At 46.1% G+C, this 19,168-nt stretch overlaps 1 protein-coding gene and 1 long non-coding RNA gene across 6 annotated transcripts in view; one reads left to right on the top strand and one right to left on the bottom strand.

Annotated features, from left to right (window-relative positions):
* Window positions 1-1,029: 1,029 nt before the first annotated feature.
* The window catches only part of LOC146333668 (uncharacterized), a 47,443-nt gene continuing 29,304 nt past the window's right edge, over window positions 1,030-19,168 (bottom strand). For 4 of the 5 annotated variants that reach the window (XR_014786463.1, XR_014786465.1, XR_014786466.1 and 1 more), the window contains one exon: window positions 1,030-4,709. This is a non-coding gene — a long non-coding RNA (uncharacterized LOC146333668). The remainder of the gene's footprint in view (window positions 4,710-19,168) is intronic. The other variant, XR_014786464.1, reaches the window with a different exon arrangement.
* LOC146333669 (vomeronasal type-2 receptor 26-like) lies at window positions 8,708-17,761 on the top strand. Its single transcript, XM_084826311.1, has 5 exons — window positions 8,708-8,998; window positions 11,097-11,990; window positions 12,662-12,871; window positions 13,854-13,980; window positions 15,978-17,761. Exons 1-5 carry the CDS (start codon window positions 8,708-8,710, stop codon window positions 16,877-16,879), a joined length of 2,424 nt encoding a protein of 807 aa, XP_084682437.1. The 3' UTR covers window positions 16,880-17,761.

Genomic DNA, 19,168 nt, shown 5'->3' on the forward strand with positions numbered 1-19,168 from the left:
GCCCAGGGGTGTGTCTTTGACCTGACTGTGACCTCACTCACCCCAGTCAAGGGGTGGTTCCCAATGTTTTCCTCAACTGTGTTTCCCTGATGTTTCCACCATTTCACACATTGAACGGGAGTAGCTATATCCCTATAGCACTATAGCACTACAGCACTATAGTTAGGGATGTACGAAAGTCACTTACCTTTTTGAAGGGTGACATTCGTGGTGGGGGGGAGGCGCTCTGTCCCTCCCCCCAAAATTCTCCCCGGCCAGCTCCGCTCTGCAATGACTCCGTGGAGCCGCCAGCCAGGGCTGCCCGCAGCCGGACATCCGGCCGCTGGGCAGCCTGCACAGGGACGCAAATGGTGGCCGCTGTAGCTGCCGCCATTTGCGCCCCTGTCTTTTGCTGTGATAGGCTACATAAATATTTACGTACCCTATCATGGCAAAATACAGGGATGCAAATGGCAGTGGCTACGGCAGCCACCATTTGTGTTCCCTTTTTTTTTTGCTGTGATAGGCTACGTAAATATTTACGTCGCCTATGACGGCAAAAGTCAGGGGTGCAAATGGCGTAGTGGCCGCAATTTGCGCCCCTGTCTTTTGCCATGATAGGCTAAGTAAATATTTACGTAGCCTATCATGGCAAAATACAGGGACGCAAATGGTGGCGGCTACGGTGGCTGCCATTTGTGTTCCCTTTTTTTTGCCGTGATAGGCTACGTAAATATTTACATAGCCTATCATGGCAAAAGACAGGGGCACAAATGGCGTAGTGGCCGCAATTTGCACCCCTGTCTTTTCTCGTGATAGGCTACGTAAATATTTACGTACCCTATCACGGCAAAAAAAAGGGAACGCAAATGGCGGCCGCCATAGCCGCCACCATTTGCGCTCCCTTTTTTTTTTCCCCATGATAGTCTACATAAATACTTGTGTAGCCTATCATGGCCTCCGCAGGGACGCAAATGGCTATAATGAAGGAGCCATGATAGGCTATAATAAAATATAACCGTGATAGGCTATAATAAAAAAATTGGGGGGAAACGGGCATAGGTTGCAGAGGCACACACAGGCCAGAGAAAGCAGAAAGGGCAGAACTAGATGAGAGTGGGAGGGAGTGGGTGGAAGGAACATGCTCTCAAAGTGATGACTTGGAAGAGACTCCACCTGGTAGCCACCCAAACAATTTGTGGTAAACTGCCTTGTAACCTGCTGAGAGCCCCAGGCTGGCTTTGGGATAATCCCTTTCAAGCCTCTTGTGTCCCCAGATGGAGCAGATTCAACTCCAGTAAAAGCTGCAGCAAACTGGAGATGACCTAAACCCATTGCCGTGGAGATTCCCCATAGTGTTGATGGGAGTTATTGTTGTTGTTTATGTCTCAGGACAGTTGTCGGTGGGAGCACAAAACTCAGGTTGTGTGGCACAAAACATCACAAAATTGGCACAAAACTTTGGCATATGTTTAGAGGAAGTACTAATTTTGCGGGTGTGTAGGGGCTCTGGGATCTCCCAGTTCACACTGGGGGCAGGACTGTAATATTTCCACAGATAAAATTCCCTCAACTAAACAGAACTGAACCTTGGGCAGTTGCTCCCTCTGAGGTAACAAGACTGATAAGTTGCTCCCTGAGACCCAACCAGACTGGCCCATCACTGACTACACAGACTGGCAGAGGGTCTGCAGGGTCTCCGAGAGGGGTCCTTCCCAGGCCTACCTGGACATTCTGGAGAAATAACAGGAACCCTCTGCATTCAAAGCAGGAGCTCTAACACTGTGTTATGGTCCTTCCTCCAAAATCAATTTAAAATTCCAGATTTTATGAGCGTAAGCCCACTTTCCCAATTGACAACACTGTGGGGTGGTGGAAGCCATGGGGCCTGGTTTCATACTGCAGGGGGATTGATTACAGAGAAAAATGTGGATACCAAACTGGTGTGTGTTGCTAGAACCCCTGTTCCCTTAAAGGGGGTGGAGGGGAAAACTAATCAGGATATACCAAACAAAACTAGGGTTTTATTTAACAGTGAAGGGACATGAAGGTAAACTAACATTCAGATGGATAAATAATGTAAAGTTTGCAAACAATAATACTCAAGGAATGGAGCCTGAAAGTGTTATGGTCCACACATGTCAGGTTATTTCTTAAGACTGTCTCAAGGTCTGTAGTTGAGGACTTGGAGATGATCCTGCAGCTGCTGTTCTCCTTCCCGACCTTTTCTGAGCCTCCTCAGGACCTCTCTTCACTGTTTCTCCCTCTCCCTCATTTCCTCAAGACTCTTCTTCACAATCTCTGTCTCCTTTTTCCTCCTCAGAGTAAACAAAACAAAACAAAAACCCATCAGGATCAAAAAGGTTTGAACTTGGAGGATTCCAGCAGATCAAAAAGGGTAGCACTGCACAGGGTGACATGAAAAAGGGGAGAACTTTAAAAAGGAACAAAAGGAGCTGCCTTACACAGAGTCATGTCCTTCCTCGGTGTTGTCTTCTCCAGTCTTGGTTCCCTCCAGGTGTTTGGGACTTCAGCTTCCATCAGCCCCAGCCAGCATGGCCAAGGGTCAAGAATGTTGGGAGTTGATGTCCACAATATTTGGAGGGCATCAGATTGAGGTCCTCAGTGACTGGCAGTGGCTCTCCGGGGTTTCAGACAAGGGTCTTTCCCAAGTCTAGGAGTCTTTCTGCTAGCTGGGGATTGAACCTGGGACCTTCTTATGAAAAGGATGTGCTCCATCACTGAAGAATGGCTCTTCCCTGCCCACCTGTCCTATGAGCTCGATTCCTCCACCCTCCCCTCCTAAGTGATGTGAGATTCATATTAGAGTAAATGGGGGGAAAGAATGAAGCCTTGTTGGAGGTGTGTGTTTGGGAAGACATTGTGGGCAACATAGAATCTGCCAGACTTTGGCACCATCATGATGGGACTGCTCCATTTGGATCAGAAGGGCTCAATAATGCCTGGACACCACACATGTTGCATCTCCTTGACAGGGCCAAGTATTTTCTGGGGTGTCAACTGTACTTGTACCTGGAGATGCTTTGCATCCCCAGTAAAACAGTCATAGACCTGCCTCCTTCTACCTGGTACTTTCCAGAAGTTTTGGAATTCAACTCCCATCATTACTAGCCACAATATCCAATGGCCAAACTGGTTAAGAATGTTTGAATTCCAGTTCAAAAGTGCAACTGAAGTTGCAATGGTGGCCAAGAAGTCGGCCTTCTCCTCTGCTACCACACCCATGTGTTAGGCATGATATTGTGCTCCCACCTGTGCTCAGTCATGTTTGTTCCAATAGTCAAATCACTTGAGGTCTAGCCATTCTCCAGCCTGCTTCAGAGCCTAAAGCTCTCTTGAAATCCAGGAGTCATCTGAGCTCCACAGTGCCACAGGGGATGCTGAGGAACAACATTAAGAGTAGGGCTTCAGGAGAGGTGCCTGTCCTGTCAAACAAAAACTCCTCAAAGCATTCAGGAATCCTTTGGATTCCATAGGCCTTTGGGGGGTGGACCATCCCACTAGGTCCTCTGCCCCTGCAGGATGTTATAAACGCAGACAGACCAACCATTTCATCCAGCAATACCTTTTTTCCCAGCCAGGCAATGCTATAAACAGTTCCCTTTCCCGAGCCGTTAATCTGGGGTAATCAAGTTTGTTACAAGCCTGGACTTCATCTTGGATTAGGTGCTCAGATTTACACAGGCCAAAGGGCAGAACCTGACTACTAAAGGAATGAAATGTCAACATGAATAACACCAACAGTGAGCCATCACTGTTGTGGTACCCACCGTTTGGAAAACCCTCCCTCATGCAGTTTGGGAGGCAGAAAATGTGACACCTTTTGAAAACCTCCTGAAAATTCACCTTTTCATTGAGGCTTTCCCTGGGCTTTAACGGCTGCTGGGTTTTACTTTGGTTTTACATGGTACTTTAGTTTTATATTGGGTTTTGTCATTTTATGGTTTTAGAAGATATTGTGAACTGTCCAGAGAGCCTGGGTTGTTGGCACTATAGAAATGTAATTAATCAATACATAAAGTCATGTCCATCTGGCCCACCGAGAAAGAAACAGTGATGCAGGATAGTTCTTCTCCCTTCAATGTCCAAAGGGAATCTAGCACTGTGGGGCTGTGGTTATTTCACTATCTTGGAATTGACAGAATGACAGTAATTCTGAACGAATCCCCCCTGGATTTCCATGCAGCAAGTCAATAACAAAGGAATCCAGGAGAAAGCATGCTTGGTATAAGTGTGCTCCGAGCCCTTCTGTGTGGGGCTGGTGCGTTTTCTGATCACTTGGTGTCTGGTCATTTCTTGCTGAGATCGAAATCCCCTCCTGGGGCCGAACACTCAGCCCTTCTTTGGGTTCTGTTTGTTCACTGAGCTAGGAAGGAAGATCGTCTGTGCCACTGATGATTTGGCTGCTGCTGATAATTTGGCTCCTGCCTTGGGCCACCCAAAGGATGCTGAGGACCACCTGCCCCTTGACCAGGCCTGATGAACTGCCAGGCTATTACAGCGCAGGAGACCTCATTGTTGGTGGGAATTTGCCGCTCGGCATGCATTATTATAAAGAGACACGAGACTTCCGTAGTTTAGCCCCGCTACACACCTTTCCTCTTGTTTTGTAAGTTTCCGCAAGAGGGATCTGGGAGAGATGTTTGCCTGCTTTGCTTTGCGTTCAGATCAGAGGGCTTGTTCCAGGCTGACGTTGATTTGCCTTCAACCTGTAATGAGAGTCAGAGACTTGAGGACCAGAGGAATCTGCCTTATGCTGAGTCGGACTCTTGGTCCGTCAAGCTTAGGATTGTTGACATGGGCTGGCAGCAGTGGCTAGGTGACCTTCAGTGGATCAGAATGCATATCTTTATTTTTAAAAAAAATACTTTTCATTCTATTTTTGTCTTTTTAAATGAAATAAACAGTACCAACAATCTAATCAGTAACTACAGTTTCCCAACAATTCGGTATTCTTAGGAGGACACAGCAATAACAAAAAGGAGAAAAAGAAAGAAAGAAAACAGAAAACAGAAAACAGAAGAAGGAAAGGGGAAAAAACCCCATTACACACCAACTTCAAATCCTTAAGAATTATATCTATAACATGGCAATATTTCAATAGAGTACAGCTAATCAACCTTACATTTCAATATTCTATCATCAATCTTAGAGCAAGGAAGCAGGCCTACAATTTGTTTCCAGTAACCATATATTGCCCTTCAGTTAACATATGCTTATATGTTAACTGAATGAGACGTTTGCCTGTTTTGCTTTGCTTTGCGTTCAGATCAGAGGGCTTGCTCCAGGCTGACGTTGATTTGCCTTCAACCTGTAAAGAGAGTCAGAGACTTGAGGACCAGAGGAATCTGCCTTATGCTGAGTCGGACTCTTGGTCCGTCAAGCTTAGGATTGTTGACATGGGCTGGCAGCAGTGGCTCTCCAGAATTTCAGCCAGGATTTCTGGCTGATCTGCCGGGAGGAGCCGGGGATCAAACCTGGCTCCTTCTGCAGGCAAAGCATGTGCTCAATCGCCCTGAGCTATGGCTCCATCAAATCAAATCAAATTTTATTTGCACCAAGCTAATGGCCCCTGCAGTCTCATACAGGTATGCAGAATGAAACATAAAGCAAACAGTAGTGCTGTCCGGTGTCGTAAAAATCTACCTAAGGCTTATCCAACATATAAAAACTTTCAATACAATGAAAACGAGCATGATGCACTTCAGAACTCAGGATGCCTTTGCAGCCCCCTTAATAGCAACTCCTAAAACGCTGGCATTTTTGCTGTGACTAGCCTATCACAATCGCCAAGAACAGCGTTCACCTGATATTCCGTTGGGTGCCCCAGATAGGGCAGTGATATAGGACTGATTAGCCCCTGACGGAGTTTCTATGGCTCCATTCTCAGCTGGAGAATAAGGCCTCCTTCCCTCTCTGGCACCATCAGGGGTGCTCTGGTAGTGCTGCAGGAACCCTGGGACGTCTGATTTGCAGAGCGAAGGAGCCAAGCTCTGCTGCTGCATCTCCTGCTCCAAGGCGAGATATGTGCAGAGGGGCGTGCACGAGCGCATGGGCCTGCATGCGTGAGGCAAAGAGTGGGGACTTGGAGGCTGGGATTGGGACTCCGCCAAGAGGTTGGGAAGGTGTTTCTACTTTGGTCCTCTTGTAACTGAGCTTGGACTAAACTGTTTTTCAAATTTTTTGAGCCCAAAGTTGGCTTTTCCGAGTCCTGCTCTGAATGGAACAAGGGGCGGGGGTGAGCGCGGGAGAGTTTGCCCTCGAATATCTGCTTCCTTGCTAAATTGGACAATAACGGATCTTCCACTAGCGGCTGTTTGGGTCAAGGAGGGTAGGCAGAGCTAAGCAGCAATCGCGTTTCACCTTAAGAATTGGATAAGGACTAAGAAATGCCTCCCTCCCCAACCAACTTCATCTAAGACAAGGGTGGGCAGATCTGGACCTACTGGGGGATATCTAGGTGACCTTCACTGGATCAGAATGCATTTCTGACTCCCACGTGTGTAGTAACAGCAGCACTGAATGACCCCCCCCCCCCGCCTCCAAAGTATACAGCGGAAATGAGGAGAAATGGGCTAACCAGGAACGCGGTTTGATGTGCAAAGTTCGTGGACTGCTTTCAGTTCTGGTACTTCATTCAAACTCTGATGTCAGAACCCTTCACTTGAAGGCATGTGTCTTGGTTTGCGCCAGGGTCTGGCTGGAGGACCTCGGGGAGCGAGAAAAAATGAAGTCGATCCTGCAAGCCTGAAATCTGCCCACTCCTGGTCTGGCTTCCAACCCCGAATTCCCAGAAATAGGGGCTCTGAAATTCACAGGCTGAAGTCATCGTGAGTTATTTAGTAGTATATCTATTGCGAGGAAGAAGCTTTATGGGGGAGGGGGAGAAGCTTCAAACGTAGCGACGCGCACGGCATGCACCAACGGCAGGTCTGGAGTGGAAGAACGAGCAACCTCGGAAGTTGCCTCCCAGCGAGTCAAGCGTCCGGTCCGTCCGGACCAGTCTTTCCTGCGGTGAGCGTCAGCGGCTCTCCTTCCTGTGTAGAAATGCTGCAGGAGAGGGAGCCCGGGCTGCTTTAAACAGGGGCACCGGGGCCTGACTCACGCACAGTGAGGCTGGCAGTCTCCTTCAGCTTCTTCAGCACAGTATCTGGCAGGCAGCAGCTTTCCGGAATATTAGACACAATCTCTTTCCTCCAGGCTTGCTGGGACGTGCCAATAACAAGCGACAGTGGGACCGTTGCTTTGAAGGAGGTGCTCTGTCGCCGAACTTTGATCCTCACGAGAATAAAAACCGTTTCCAGTCCTCATGGCTCTGAATGAAAGGGGCATTACAGTCGAAAGCTGCTTTGTGCCATGTCAGGGCTCTGGTGCGATTAGGTCAGCCTTGCCTGCGCTGAGTGGCAACAGCTCCGCAGGGTCTCTCGGAGGAGTGTCTTGCAGGCCCAGCTGGAGGTGCTCGAGGTGGCCCCGGGGGCCTTCTGCTCGCAGTGCAAGGCATCTGTCCCTGAGCTTGGTCCTTCCCCTCAGTCATTCTGTGTCACATGTGCAAAATCTTGCTTCACAACGGAGAGATGTTGGAGATGTTGCCATGGGTGCTGGTTAGGTTTGCTTTAAAAAGGGTCAGACAAATTCCTGGAAGGCAGGGCTATAGAAGGCTGTGAGAGCTGGACTATGATGAAGGCTGAGCGCCGAAGAATTGATGCTTTCGAACTGTGGTGCTGGAGAAGACTCTTACGAGTCCCCTGGACTGCAAGGAGGTCCAATCAGTCCATCCTAAAGGAAATCAACCCTGAGTGCTCATTGGAAGGACAGAGACTGAAGCTGAAGCTGAAATATTTTGGCCACCTAATGCGAAGAGAAAACTCTCTGGAAAAGACCCTGATGCTGGGAAAGACTGAAGGCAAAAGGAGAAGGGGACGGCAGAGGATGAGATGGCTGGATAGCATCACCGATGCAATGAATATGGACTTGAGCACGCTCCGGGAGAGAGCGCAGGACAGGAAGGCCTGGCGTGCTATGGTCCATGGGGCCACGAAGAGTCAGACACAACTGAACAACTGAAGAACAACAACAACAGCAAAGGGCTATAGAAAGTTATTACTGTGATAGATAGAGATTCCATTATGAGAGGCAGTCTAGCACTGACCCAGATCTGTCAGGTGGGGAAGAAGAAGAAAGGCGGCTGTTCACCCCCTTCTTGTGGGGCTCTCAGGATGCATCTTGGCTGATCACAGGCAGCAAGAAGAAGCTGAGCTAGATGGAGATGCCTTGGTCCAATCCAGCAGGGCTCATCTGACAGTCTGCTTATTATGTAAAAAATGTTGTCTCATTTTGATTTTATTATTGGATTTCGCTTTTACATGTAAGCTATCTGGGAAGCCTTTGCATCCTGAAAGGAGGAACATAAATAAGGAAAGCCAATAAAAATAAATACGTTGTAAATATGCTGAACTGGGTCTCTGATCCAGCAGCAGGGCTCTTCAGATGTTCCTATGAAATGCATCCAGCAAGACTCTTGTGTCTCTCTGTGTTAAAAGAACAATCTGAATTTCTCTATGTATACTGTAGTATAGATGGCTTTGGTCTATAAAGTTTTGTCTTTCTTCAAGGAGGGTAGATCCATATGGATTATTTAACCCTCTACTTCTCATCAGTTCTGTTGAGATCTTCACTCACATCCCAGTGTCGCTCCCATCATTGCAGGATGATATTCAAGCACTATCAGCATGTCCTGGCCTTGGCGTTCGCCATCAAGGAGATAAACAAGGATCCAGTTCTCCTACCCAACCACACCCTCGGCTTCCACATCTATGACCACAGTAACATCGCAAGATGGGTCTACTTGAACAGTCTATCTCTCCTCTCCACGCGGGGGCAAATGTTTCCTAATTATAAATGTCACAGCCAGGATCAACTGCTCTCCGTTATTGGGGGTCTCGACTCCCAATCCTCAAGGGAGATCGCATCCTTAATGGGCCTCTTCAAGATCCCACAGGTAAGGGGATTCCTCTGGGGAGAGATATGGGGGACCTGCAGAGCTCAGGATCACTAAGATGGACAGGCCGATCTCTGAACACCGACTTCCCAATGCAGTGGCTCCATTATGGATGCCAGGAGTTGGTGGCTTCTGACTTTTGCTACCCTGACACGTGACCGCCTTTGTGGTAGCCAGCAGTCTCAGGACAAAATGGCCTGACTAATGCCGGCCAGCCATGGGTCCGCTATATCAGGGAAGTGTTTGGATTGGGAGAAGTAACAAAGAGTCTTGAGACACCTTAAAGACTCACAGTCGAACAAGGAGCTACAACATTTCTTGTAGTTCTGCCATTTTACTTTCATTTATTACATTTCTAAACCAACCAATGGCTAAACTTCTCTGGGTGGTTTACAAAGATTAAACATCTTAAAATACAGTATTATTCATAATATCCGAACAGTTTAGCTACAAACATATTAAGAGCAGACACACAGACATATCCAAACAATGTTTATTTTATTTTATTTATTTACGTATTTCATTTCCATACCGCCCAATAGCAGAAGCTCTCTAGGCAGTTCAGAAAAAAATATCCCATGACCTGATGAAAAACATATCGTGCTGCCAAATGCCTGGGAGCAGAGGTAGGTCTTATCTTGGCAATGAAAAGATAACAATGTTCCTGCCAGGTGAGCTTTGCGGGGAAGTGTATCCCATAATTGGGGGCCACCACTAAGAAGGCCGTCTCCTTTATTGCCACCTTCTGATCCTCCCTTGGAGGAAGCACCTGGTCTCAGATGATGAGCACTGCAAATGTGTAGGTTCATGGCGGGAGAGGCGCTCTGTCAGATGAGAACTTAACATGAGAACATAAGAAGAGCCACACTGGATTAGACCAAAGGTCCATCTAGTCCAGGATTTTGTTCACACAGTGGCCAACCAGCTGCCCATGAGAAACCCACAAGCAGGATACGAGGGCAACAGCACCCTCCCGCCCATGTTCCCCAGCAACTATTGCATTCCTGAGCCATGAAGGCTTTATATATCAAAACCAGCACCTTGATTTGGGTTCAGAAACATACAGGCAGCCATCGCAAGTGGACCAGAATTGGTGTGATATGTTTGGACCTTCTTGTCCATGTTATCCATCAAGCCACCACATTTTGCACAAGCTGCTGGTTCTGAACTAATAGACTAATAATAGACTAATAGACCTACAAAGCCCTATATGGCTTGGGAGCAGGATACCCGAAAGACTGCCTTCTCCCATAAGAGCCTGCACAGTTCTTAAGGTCTTCTGGAGAGGGACTTCTTTCAGGACTGTTGCCTTCAGAGGTGTATTTGTTGGTGACCCAAGAGGGGGCCTTTTCAGTGGCCACTCCCAGGGTATGGAACTCTCTCTCAAGGGAGGCTAGGTTCGCTTCCTCTCTGCTGTCCTTGCACTAGCAGGCAAAGAATGCTTTATTTAAGATGGCCCTTAGTGGGCCTGGTGAAGTGACTGCTGTTACTAATAATATTTTTTCGGTAACTGTTAGCTTTTATTCTATTGTAATTTATTGTTTATTCTTTTAATCAATTTTAATTATTTCTGTAAGCTGCCTTGAGTACCAGTTTTTGGTAGACAGGCAGGGTAGAAATACAATTATTATTATTATTATTATTATGAATAACAATAATAACAATAATAATATTAATGCCGTTACCCCTCCGGGGATAGAGGGAGGCCACTCCCCCAACAATACACAGTTTGTCAGACTATTATTTATTGGGCTATTGTTCTTGTATTTGGGGAAGGGCTCTAAAGCCCCCCCCCCCCAATCCCCCAACTATAATATAACATTTTTCAGTGTTTTATATATTTGGACACATTTCCATACAAAATAGCTTTGGTTCAGCCATATACCTTAGGATCTATACTGAAAGTGTTTGGAGTGGAGGAATTTTGGGCTTTCTGATTAAGCCGTGCAAACGCTGTGTCACATTTTTTTATTTTCTGTGTTCTGATGCATTTGTACACAGAATGGAACACGTTTGACTAAATTATTGTATTTGGGAGGGGAGCAAAAGCTAGAAAGCCCCCAATATGTGTACAAACAGTCACATTTCATGAATCCAGACACAAGGACCTATTTATTGCAAGAAAGTAACAGGAACTTCCTTCCTTCAGCTTGGTTACAGCTTGTATGACACAGTTCAGGAAGAGAAAACAGAATTTCCTTCCTTCTTCCCGATTGATCCCAATGACATTCCCCAGTATGTGGGCTTAATGCAGTTGCTCCTGCATTTCCATTGGAACTGGGTTGGGCTTATTGCTCCCAGTGATGACAGTGGTGAAATGTTCATCCAGACACTGACACCAATGCTCAAGCAGAAGGACGTCTGTGTGGCCTTCACCGAAATGTTCAAGCCAGCAAATCTGCTCTTTCTAGATCAAGCACAAACTGGCTCTATTCCTAGTTCTTGGTTCGAGCCGCAAGTGATTATTGTCTTTGGGGACACCACTGTTATGAAACTCTTAGCACTCTTCTTGGGTATTCATGCAAGAAAGACCAAGACCCCATTTAGGAAGGTTTGGATGATGACATCCCATTGGGAAATTGATGTGACGTCATCCCACTTAGACAGAGATGATCTAAAACCCTTCCATGGTGCCTTGCACTTCAGAGTCCACAGAGGGGATGTGCCAGCATTCCAGCATTTTTTCTCAGCTCTAGATCCGCTCCAACCACAAGGAGACATCTTTCTCCGTAAATGGTGGGAGCGGACATATGGTTGTCAGTTTCTGAAATTAGGCCAAACCTCTCCAAGCAGAAAGAGAAACTGTACTGGGAAAGAGAAGCTGGAGGACTTGCCAAACTCCAGGTTCAATATGGGCATGACTAGTCACAGCAACAATATCTACAATGCCATCTATTCCGTGGCACATGCGTTACATGCCGTGTCCTCATCTGGATCCAGATGTGGAATCAAAGGAGATTGCAAGAGGCTTCTGAATATCCAGCCATGGCAGGTAATATCCTCTTTCAGCTTTGGGAATCTTGCAAAAGGGGGCTTCTGAATGGTCTGACCCTGGAAGCAAATGGTGATCCTGCAACATGGGGTGTTACTCTATTTTAAATATCCTAAGAAAGTCCTTCCTTGTGGATATTCTGTCATGGTCATGGTTTCTCTTAAAGACCATTAAGAAGTGAGCAAGGAGTAGCTGGGACTTATATTGCTTCTACAATAGTTATGTATTTACAACTGTGGATACTGAGTTGGAAGGAATGTGATAAGCCCCCACGCCAAAGTTCTAGTCTACATAGCAGTATTGCTTCCTCCCTCCCCTCAGAAGCAAACAGCATCAATCTCTCCCCACCTTACATTCTTTCTTGCCAGTCAGGTGAAGACCTCCAGATGCTGGTCTCTTTGCTGCTACCAGAAAACTCCCTGCAGCTCTCACTGAAAGATATGGGGCTGTATTGTACCAAGCAGATGCCAGGCAATATACAGGAAACCATGGGGCAAGTATATTTGAGCAGTTAGTGCCCAATGAAGATGACTTAAAGTATTAAATTAAACAACACAGTACCCCCCAAAAAAAGCAGTTTCTGAACTTAATGGCAGTTGTACAACAGATCAAAGCAGATCAAAGAACCCACTCACTATTACCCCCTGTTCAAAGTGTCTCTTCCCTTTCAGATTCTTCTCTCCTTGAGCAACGTCCATTTTAACAACAGTGCTGGAGATGAAGTCTCTTTCAATAAGAAGGGGGAGAGATACGATATTGTCAACTGGATTTCCTTCCCAAATGTATCTTTTGCTCCCATGAAGGTTGGACAAGTAGATCCGGAAGCTGTCCCTGGCCAAGACTTCACCATTCACTCTGATTCTATTGTGTGGGCTACAGAGGTGGGGTTGAAGTGAATGCTCCAGAGTTATGGGAGAAATAAAGAATGTTGCAGTTCTATCCCTTGAGAACATGGATAGAAGGTGTCATTCTAGTTGACATCAAAAGCTTATTGAGTCCAGGGAGTGGTCGTGGTCCAGTGGTAAAGAACAATATTTGCATCCCCAAATCCCAGGTTCAGTCCACGGCATCTCCAGGAAGGGCTGGAAAAAGGCCTCTCCTGGAATTGTTAGAGAGCCTCTGTCAGGAGGCTTGTGTGCAATCCATTCCATCTGTGTTTCACAGAGAGTCAGTCTCACTGAAAGATATGAGGCTGTATTGTACCAAGCAGACACCAGGCAAAATATAGGAAACCAGCCACCTTCCATTCTGTCATCTGTCCATCGATGGAATTGGATTTTTTTAGTTCCTGAATTTGCACAATTTTCTCACCTGAATTTGCAAGTGAGAAAATGCCAAATTTCCAAAGAATGCACATTTTCACACTTTTGATTATTGGGGGAAGTACACATTTTTGGCCAGGTTTTTTGATTTTGTCTTTTTCTATGGCAAAATTTGCACAAAATTTGGGAAAGTTAGAAAAGTGTTCCACAAGTTTGTGGCGTCTGCCCGACAGGGGAAAACTTAGTCTGCGGTGGAATCATGGTACAGATTCATGAAAATCTGAACTCATTTGGTTCCGTTGTAGATTTCTCCAACATCCCTAGAACCCAGTCAGTGCACCACCTTCGCTAGGTGGACCCAGGGTCTGACACGGTAGACGGAAGCTTCCAACATTCCTGTTTCTGTCTGAGAATACTTTTTTTATCAGCCTGTATGACGATGGTTCTAAATAGCCCATAGACTTCCAGAAACGATTTGGCCTTCCTAAATGGGTGGTCCTATCCATCCTGTAATGGGGAACTCCATTGAGTAACTCCAAGTCTTTTTTACTGCAATTTCCATCATGTGTAAAACCTCAGTTATTTCTCTCTTCCCTTTTAGAAGACACCCTTGGCGAGGTGCGTTGAGAGGTGCTCGCCAGGGCACTGGAGACACGTTCCGGAGGGGAAGCTGGTTTGCTGCTACAGATGCAACCGTTGTCCAGAAGGGGCAATTTCAAACTGGACAGGTGAAAATGAAGTTCTGACTCTGCCCCAATGAGAGAGAGTGTGTAACCAGTGCTAACTTAAGGCTATTTAAAAGTTCAAGGTGTTTGAAAATATGTTTTCAAATTAAAACTGAAGCAGGCAAACAGTGAATACCCTTTTAACTGGTTAAGCAAATGCAAACATGATAGACAGGAAGTCTTAAGATATGAATGGTTTCTAGAAATTTATTCTTCAGTGATATTCGTCAGAGATCTGAAGAACAGGTTTTTGTGGTTCCAGAGGAGTGTTGAAAGAGTTTCCCAGAGTCCAAGGTGTAGAAGTCAGCAAAGTCCAGATGGGAAAAATCAATCCAGGTACAGAGTGAAGAAAAAGGTTTAAAATGAGAAGTGTGGTGAAGCCCAAGACTCACCAGTGTGCAAAATGAAATAGAAAATTGAATCAAGCTGCTCATCTAGCCCCCAAAAGCTAATTCAGAACAGATGGCCAGCTGCAGCCTTAAAAACTGAAGAAGAGACATTTTCCAAGTAAGAATGTTTTTGTTCTCTCAAAAAGAAGGTATGCATGTGAACTATGGCCCCAAAGGCCCCTGAAATTAGCAAAAATGTGTTAGCAGAGCCTAGAGATGTGCATAACAGAACAAACAATGGAAAGAACCAAAATCCAAAGTCCTTCTCTTAGGTTCCAATGGCTTTTTGATTCACTGACTCCCCTAAACGTCATTGCCTTCTGACTGGCTTTCTTCCCTCTTTTCAGTTGTGAACAAGAAATTTGGTTTTGGATTGGTGAAAAACTTTGGGTGGGCAGAACCCTGCCCAAACCATCTTTTTCCATAGTTGCAGGTAGCTGATGTTACCTTAGTCTCTATCAGGGGATATGGGAACATTCCACATTCATAGAGCTGCTAGCTGTGAGAAATAACAAGCATTGCAACTTTCTTCTCATACTGGTGCCTTTTTCCACAACTTGACCACAGCTTTGCCACCATGACTCTCTGCATCTCAGAGACTTTCTGCCCTCAACGAGAGGCAGGCCTGCTTATGTACCAAAGTTTCACTCCTACTCCATTCCATGAGTTCCTTCTAAGCCTGCTGTTCCCAGCACTTGAACCCGAAAAGGGCACTGAGTAACACCAGTAAGCTCAAGCATTGAGAGGCATATAAAAGTGCAGACTGGGGTCAGCATGGATTGGGGACAAGGGGAATATCAGAAACAAGGAGAAGAGTCATCCCTTTCCCTGAGGAATTTTTTCTCCATAAATACCATTGTGGATTGCATACTTCCGGGTCCTACTGGTTTGCAAAGTATTTACCATTTCCTGAAGAACGCTTTGATTCACATCATAGAATAATGACTCTTGGGACATTATTAATATTCACAAGTTCAGAATCTGTTGGGTTTTTTAGATATTCCCATTGGCTTACCTCTCCATGCATAATGTTTTGAGCATCATGTTCCCAATCTCGGTTGTTGTCGCATCAGACCTGAAGCTGTTTGGGCAGAAAGCTGATGAGGGCAGGTGGTTGGTCATCCTTGCGAAAATTGGAGCATGTTACCCCAGCGTCAAGCAGACTGCCTTATTTCTACAGTGGCTTCTCTGCCCTGTTCCCCAGCCTCTGCACCAAACATCTCCTAAGAGGACAGTCTGTAATCTGAACAAAGGGGCATTTATTACTTTCTTTATTTGCCCACTCAGAGGACACTGCAGGTAATAGATCACGGTTATGTACATACAGATAACAGTTTTTAACTTCTTGTTACAGAACTTGTTTTTTCTTCCCCGCAGAATATTCAACATGAATCTGCTACAGGGGGCATCAAAGGGAGGTGGAAAAAGGCATTTTGTACTTTTTCCGACTCTGGTCTCATCGAATATGTTGCCGAAGCTTAAAGAAAAAATAATAAAAGTGAAGTTGTACCTTTAGGTGTATAGTAAACTAGGGAACTGATATGTCCATCTTATTCTTTGTGGGCTGAACTGTCCATGTTTGGCATACTTGAGTAGTTTTGGTCATTCCAGATGCAGTCCGCTGTGCCCCATGCCCTGAAGATCAACATCCAAACAGGAACCAAGATGAGTGTGCCCCCAAGAAGCTGCACTTCCTTTCCTGTCAAGACACACTGGGTTTCGTTTTAGCTTCTCTGTCTCTTTTCTTCTCTCTGATCACATCTCTGGTGCTGGCAACTTTCATTAAACACCGTGGCACACCAATCGTCAAAGCCAACAACCGAGACCTCACCTACATCCTCCTTGTCTCCCTCCTGCTCTGCTTCCAATGCTGCTTCCTGTTCATCGGTCAACCGACAAAGGCCACCTGCCTTCTCAGACAAGCTGCTTTTGGCATCTCCTTCTCTATTGCTGTTTCTTCTGTGTTGGCAAAAACAATGATGGTGATTCTGGCCTTCATGGCCACCAACCCAGGAAACATGGCAAGAAAACTCTTGGGGAGACAACTGACAAACTCCATTGTCCTGGTCTGTCCCCTCATCCAAGCTGTGATCTGTGCTGTCTGGCTGGTGACCTCTCCTCCATTCCCAGACTTGGACTTCCATTCCCTGACTGGAGAGATCATAGTGGAATGTAATGAAGGCTCAGCCACTATGTTTTACACTGTCTTAGGCTACATGGGTTTCCTGTCCTTCATTAGTTTTATGGTGGCTTTTCCAGCAAGGAAATTGCCTGACAGCTTCAACGAAGCCAAGTTTATCACCTTCAGCATGCTGGTGTTTTGCAGTGTTTGGGTCTCCTTTGTCCCCACCTATCTGAGCACCAAGGGGAAGTCCATGGTGGTGGTGGAGATCTTCTCCATCTTGACTTCTGGGGCTGGTCTCCTAGGCTGCATCTTTCTCCCCAAATGCTATATTCTTGTGCTGAGGCCCCATCTCAACACCAGAGATAATCTCATAAGGAAAAACAAATAGGGAATAGAATGCTTTGGAGCATGCCCTGCTTCTCTAGTTTCCTTTCAAGTGTAACTGTTTAGTAGCACTGATAGAATTACTCAGAAATGAATGTGCTGAGTTCCTTGTTAAAGCAACAGAGTCCTTCCCACAGTGGAGCCATTGCCCAGTGCAGAGGTATTTGCTCTTTCCCAGTATGGAAGCAGAACTGAACTGGTTTTCTGTATGCATGGTATCCCCCATACAAATCCTGCAGTTGCTGAATGATTTGAAATGTGGCTGATTCACTATCAAGAAAGAGGTTGTTGTTTTGAAAAAAAAAATTACTTAGACGTAGCATCTTCAACAAAATACTCAATGTTCTTCTAGCAACTCATGTCCTCTTCTGTGGATTTTGAGCAGGAATTCCTGTCCCCTGCATCTCTTTTTCTCTTCCAACTAACAAAACATCCCATGGCTATTGAGCATACTCAGTTTTTCTCTCTGCATTATTTTTGCAGGGGTGCCCCTAAAATATTTTAAAATATTGTTGGTTCTTTCAGCACTTGCCAGCTGAGTTCACCAGTATGGAGAGTAATATTGGCAGCAAGAATATATTATGCCAAATTATGGAAAATGTCCGCTACCCCCATATTTGTGGGATTGGAACATAACATGTACGAGTATGCTGTCATGGCTAGGGGTGGACGAAAGTCACTTACCTTTCGTCGAAGGTTGTTTGCGGTGGGGGGGAGGCACTTCGCTGCTCCCCCCGCGATGTTCAGGCTGGGGGGGAGGCTTCCCGCCTCGCCCGGCCGCGAACTCAAAAGTAAAAACAAAACAAAACAAACGCCCCCGTGATAGGCTACATGACGATTAACATAGCCTATCACGGCTAGATCTGCAAAGTCAGCCGTGTCACGTAGCCTATCACGGGTGACTTAAAAAAAAAAAAAAAACGCGTACGCTAATGGCGGTCCCCATAGGGAGCCGCCATTCGCGTTCCTTATTTGGTCACTGTAGTCTACGTAAATGTTTACGTAGACTACAGCGACCAAATAAGGAACGGGAATGGCGGCTCCCTATGGGGACCGCCATTATCCGTACGCGCTTTTTTTTTTTTTTTTTAAGTCACCCGTGATAGGCTACGTGACGATTTACGTAGCCTATCATGGCTGACTTTGCAAATCTAGCTGTGATAGGCTACGTTAATCGTCACGTAGCCTATCACGGGGGCGTGTTTGTTTGTTTTTTCTTTCATTGGAATGGCGGCGGCGGCGGCAGCCGGTCGAAAGACCGGCTGCCGCTCCCGCCCCGCTCGAACACCCGCCGAACCGCCGGCCGGACCCGCCACCAGGAGGGACATTCGGTGAAGGTAAGTCCCGTCCCGGGAGGGGGTGCGGGGGGGTGCGGAGGATTTCTCCCCGAAACTTGTTCGGGGGGCCGAACACGTTGGCGCTCGGCCTCCCGAAGTTTCGGGGAGAAATTCTCCACCATCCCTATCATGGCCAAACTGAATAATTAGGCTGAAAGCAGGCAACAGTATAATCAATTCCTTCAAAATCACCATCCTTCTATTAAGTATTAGGTAAAGCCAAAGCAATCCTATACATATCTATCAGAAGTAACTCCCATTGAGTTCCGGCTGGCTTACTCCCAGGGAAGTGGTCATAGGATTTCAGTTAAATCTCATTCTTCCACTATAGTTGCTATATTTTATATTTATTTTATAAGAACAATAAAATGGATTGATATGTCTAAGACTCCTTGTGCCATACATTTTCTCTTCATTGTAATTGCCGGAAAAACGTTTTTGTCCTGCTTTTTACCCCCCCCCCCTTTTATTTTGACCTTGCTGTACCATTTGGTCACTATATGGCAATGAAAAATGAGAAGCTAAAGCATGACAATAGTTCTACGTCCTCTCTCGGAAGGCTTGCATTTTTAAATTTTAACCTTTGTTGAGATCTTTAAGCAAAACCTGGCCAATAAAAATAGAATAACAATAGAATTTCGAGTCCCTGTCAGCTGTTTGGGAATGGTGGATATAGATGAACAAGCCCACTGTGGTCATCCTATGGTGGGTCTGACCCTGTTTGCAGGAGAGGGCTAACCTTTTTTTAGGAGAAGGGGAAGTGGCTTCACACCAGGTAAAAAGATTGGTATTTCTAGCTCAGGATTGCCTACACACTGAGTGGCAGAGGGTTTCCAGGGTCACAGACAGGGACCCTTCCCAGCCCTACTGGAGATGCCAAGGATAGGAATGGGGAGGATCTCCAAAGCATGTGCACTATGAGTGAGCTTTCAAAAATAATGAAAGGTTCCAGTCCT

This window comes from Heloderma suspectum, chromosome Z (assembly GCF_057233095.1).
Source record: "Heloderma suspectum isolate Gila_16-S chromosome Z, 16-S_ref, whole genome shotgun sequence".
Classification (NCBI taxonomy): domain Eukaryota; kingdom Metazoa; phylum Chordata; class Lepidosauria; order Squamata; family Helodermatidae; genus Heloderma; species Heloderma suspectum.

Excerpts from the sequence above, each read along its gene's own strand:
- LOC146333669 (XM_084826311.1), top strand. The coding sequence starts at position 8,708 with ATGATATTCAAGCACTATCAGCATGTCCTGGCCTTGGCGTTCGCCATC. Across the intron at positions 11,991-12,661 it reads TGAATATCCAGCCATGGCAG|ATTCTTCTCTCCTTGAGCAA; the intron begins GTAATATCCTCT and ends CTTCCCTTTCAG. Across the intron at positions 12,872-13,853 it reads CTATTGTGTGGGCTACAGAG|AAGACACCCTTGGCGAGGTG; the intron begins GTGGGGTTGAAG and ends CTTCCCTTTTAG.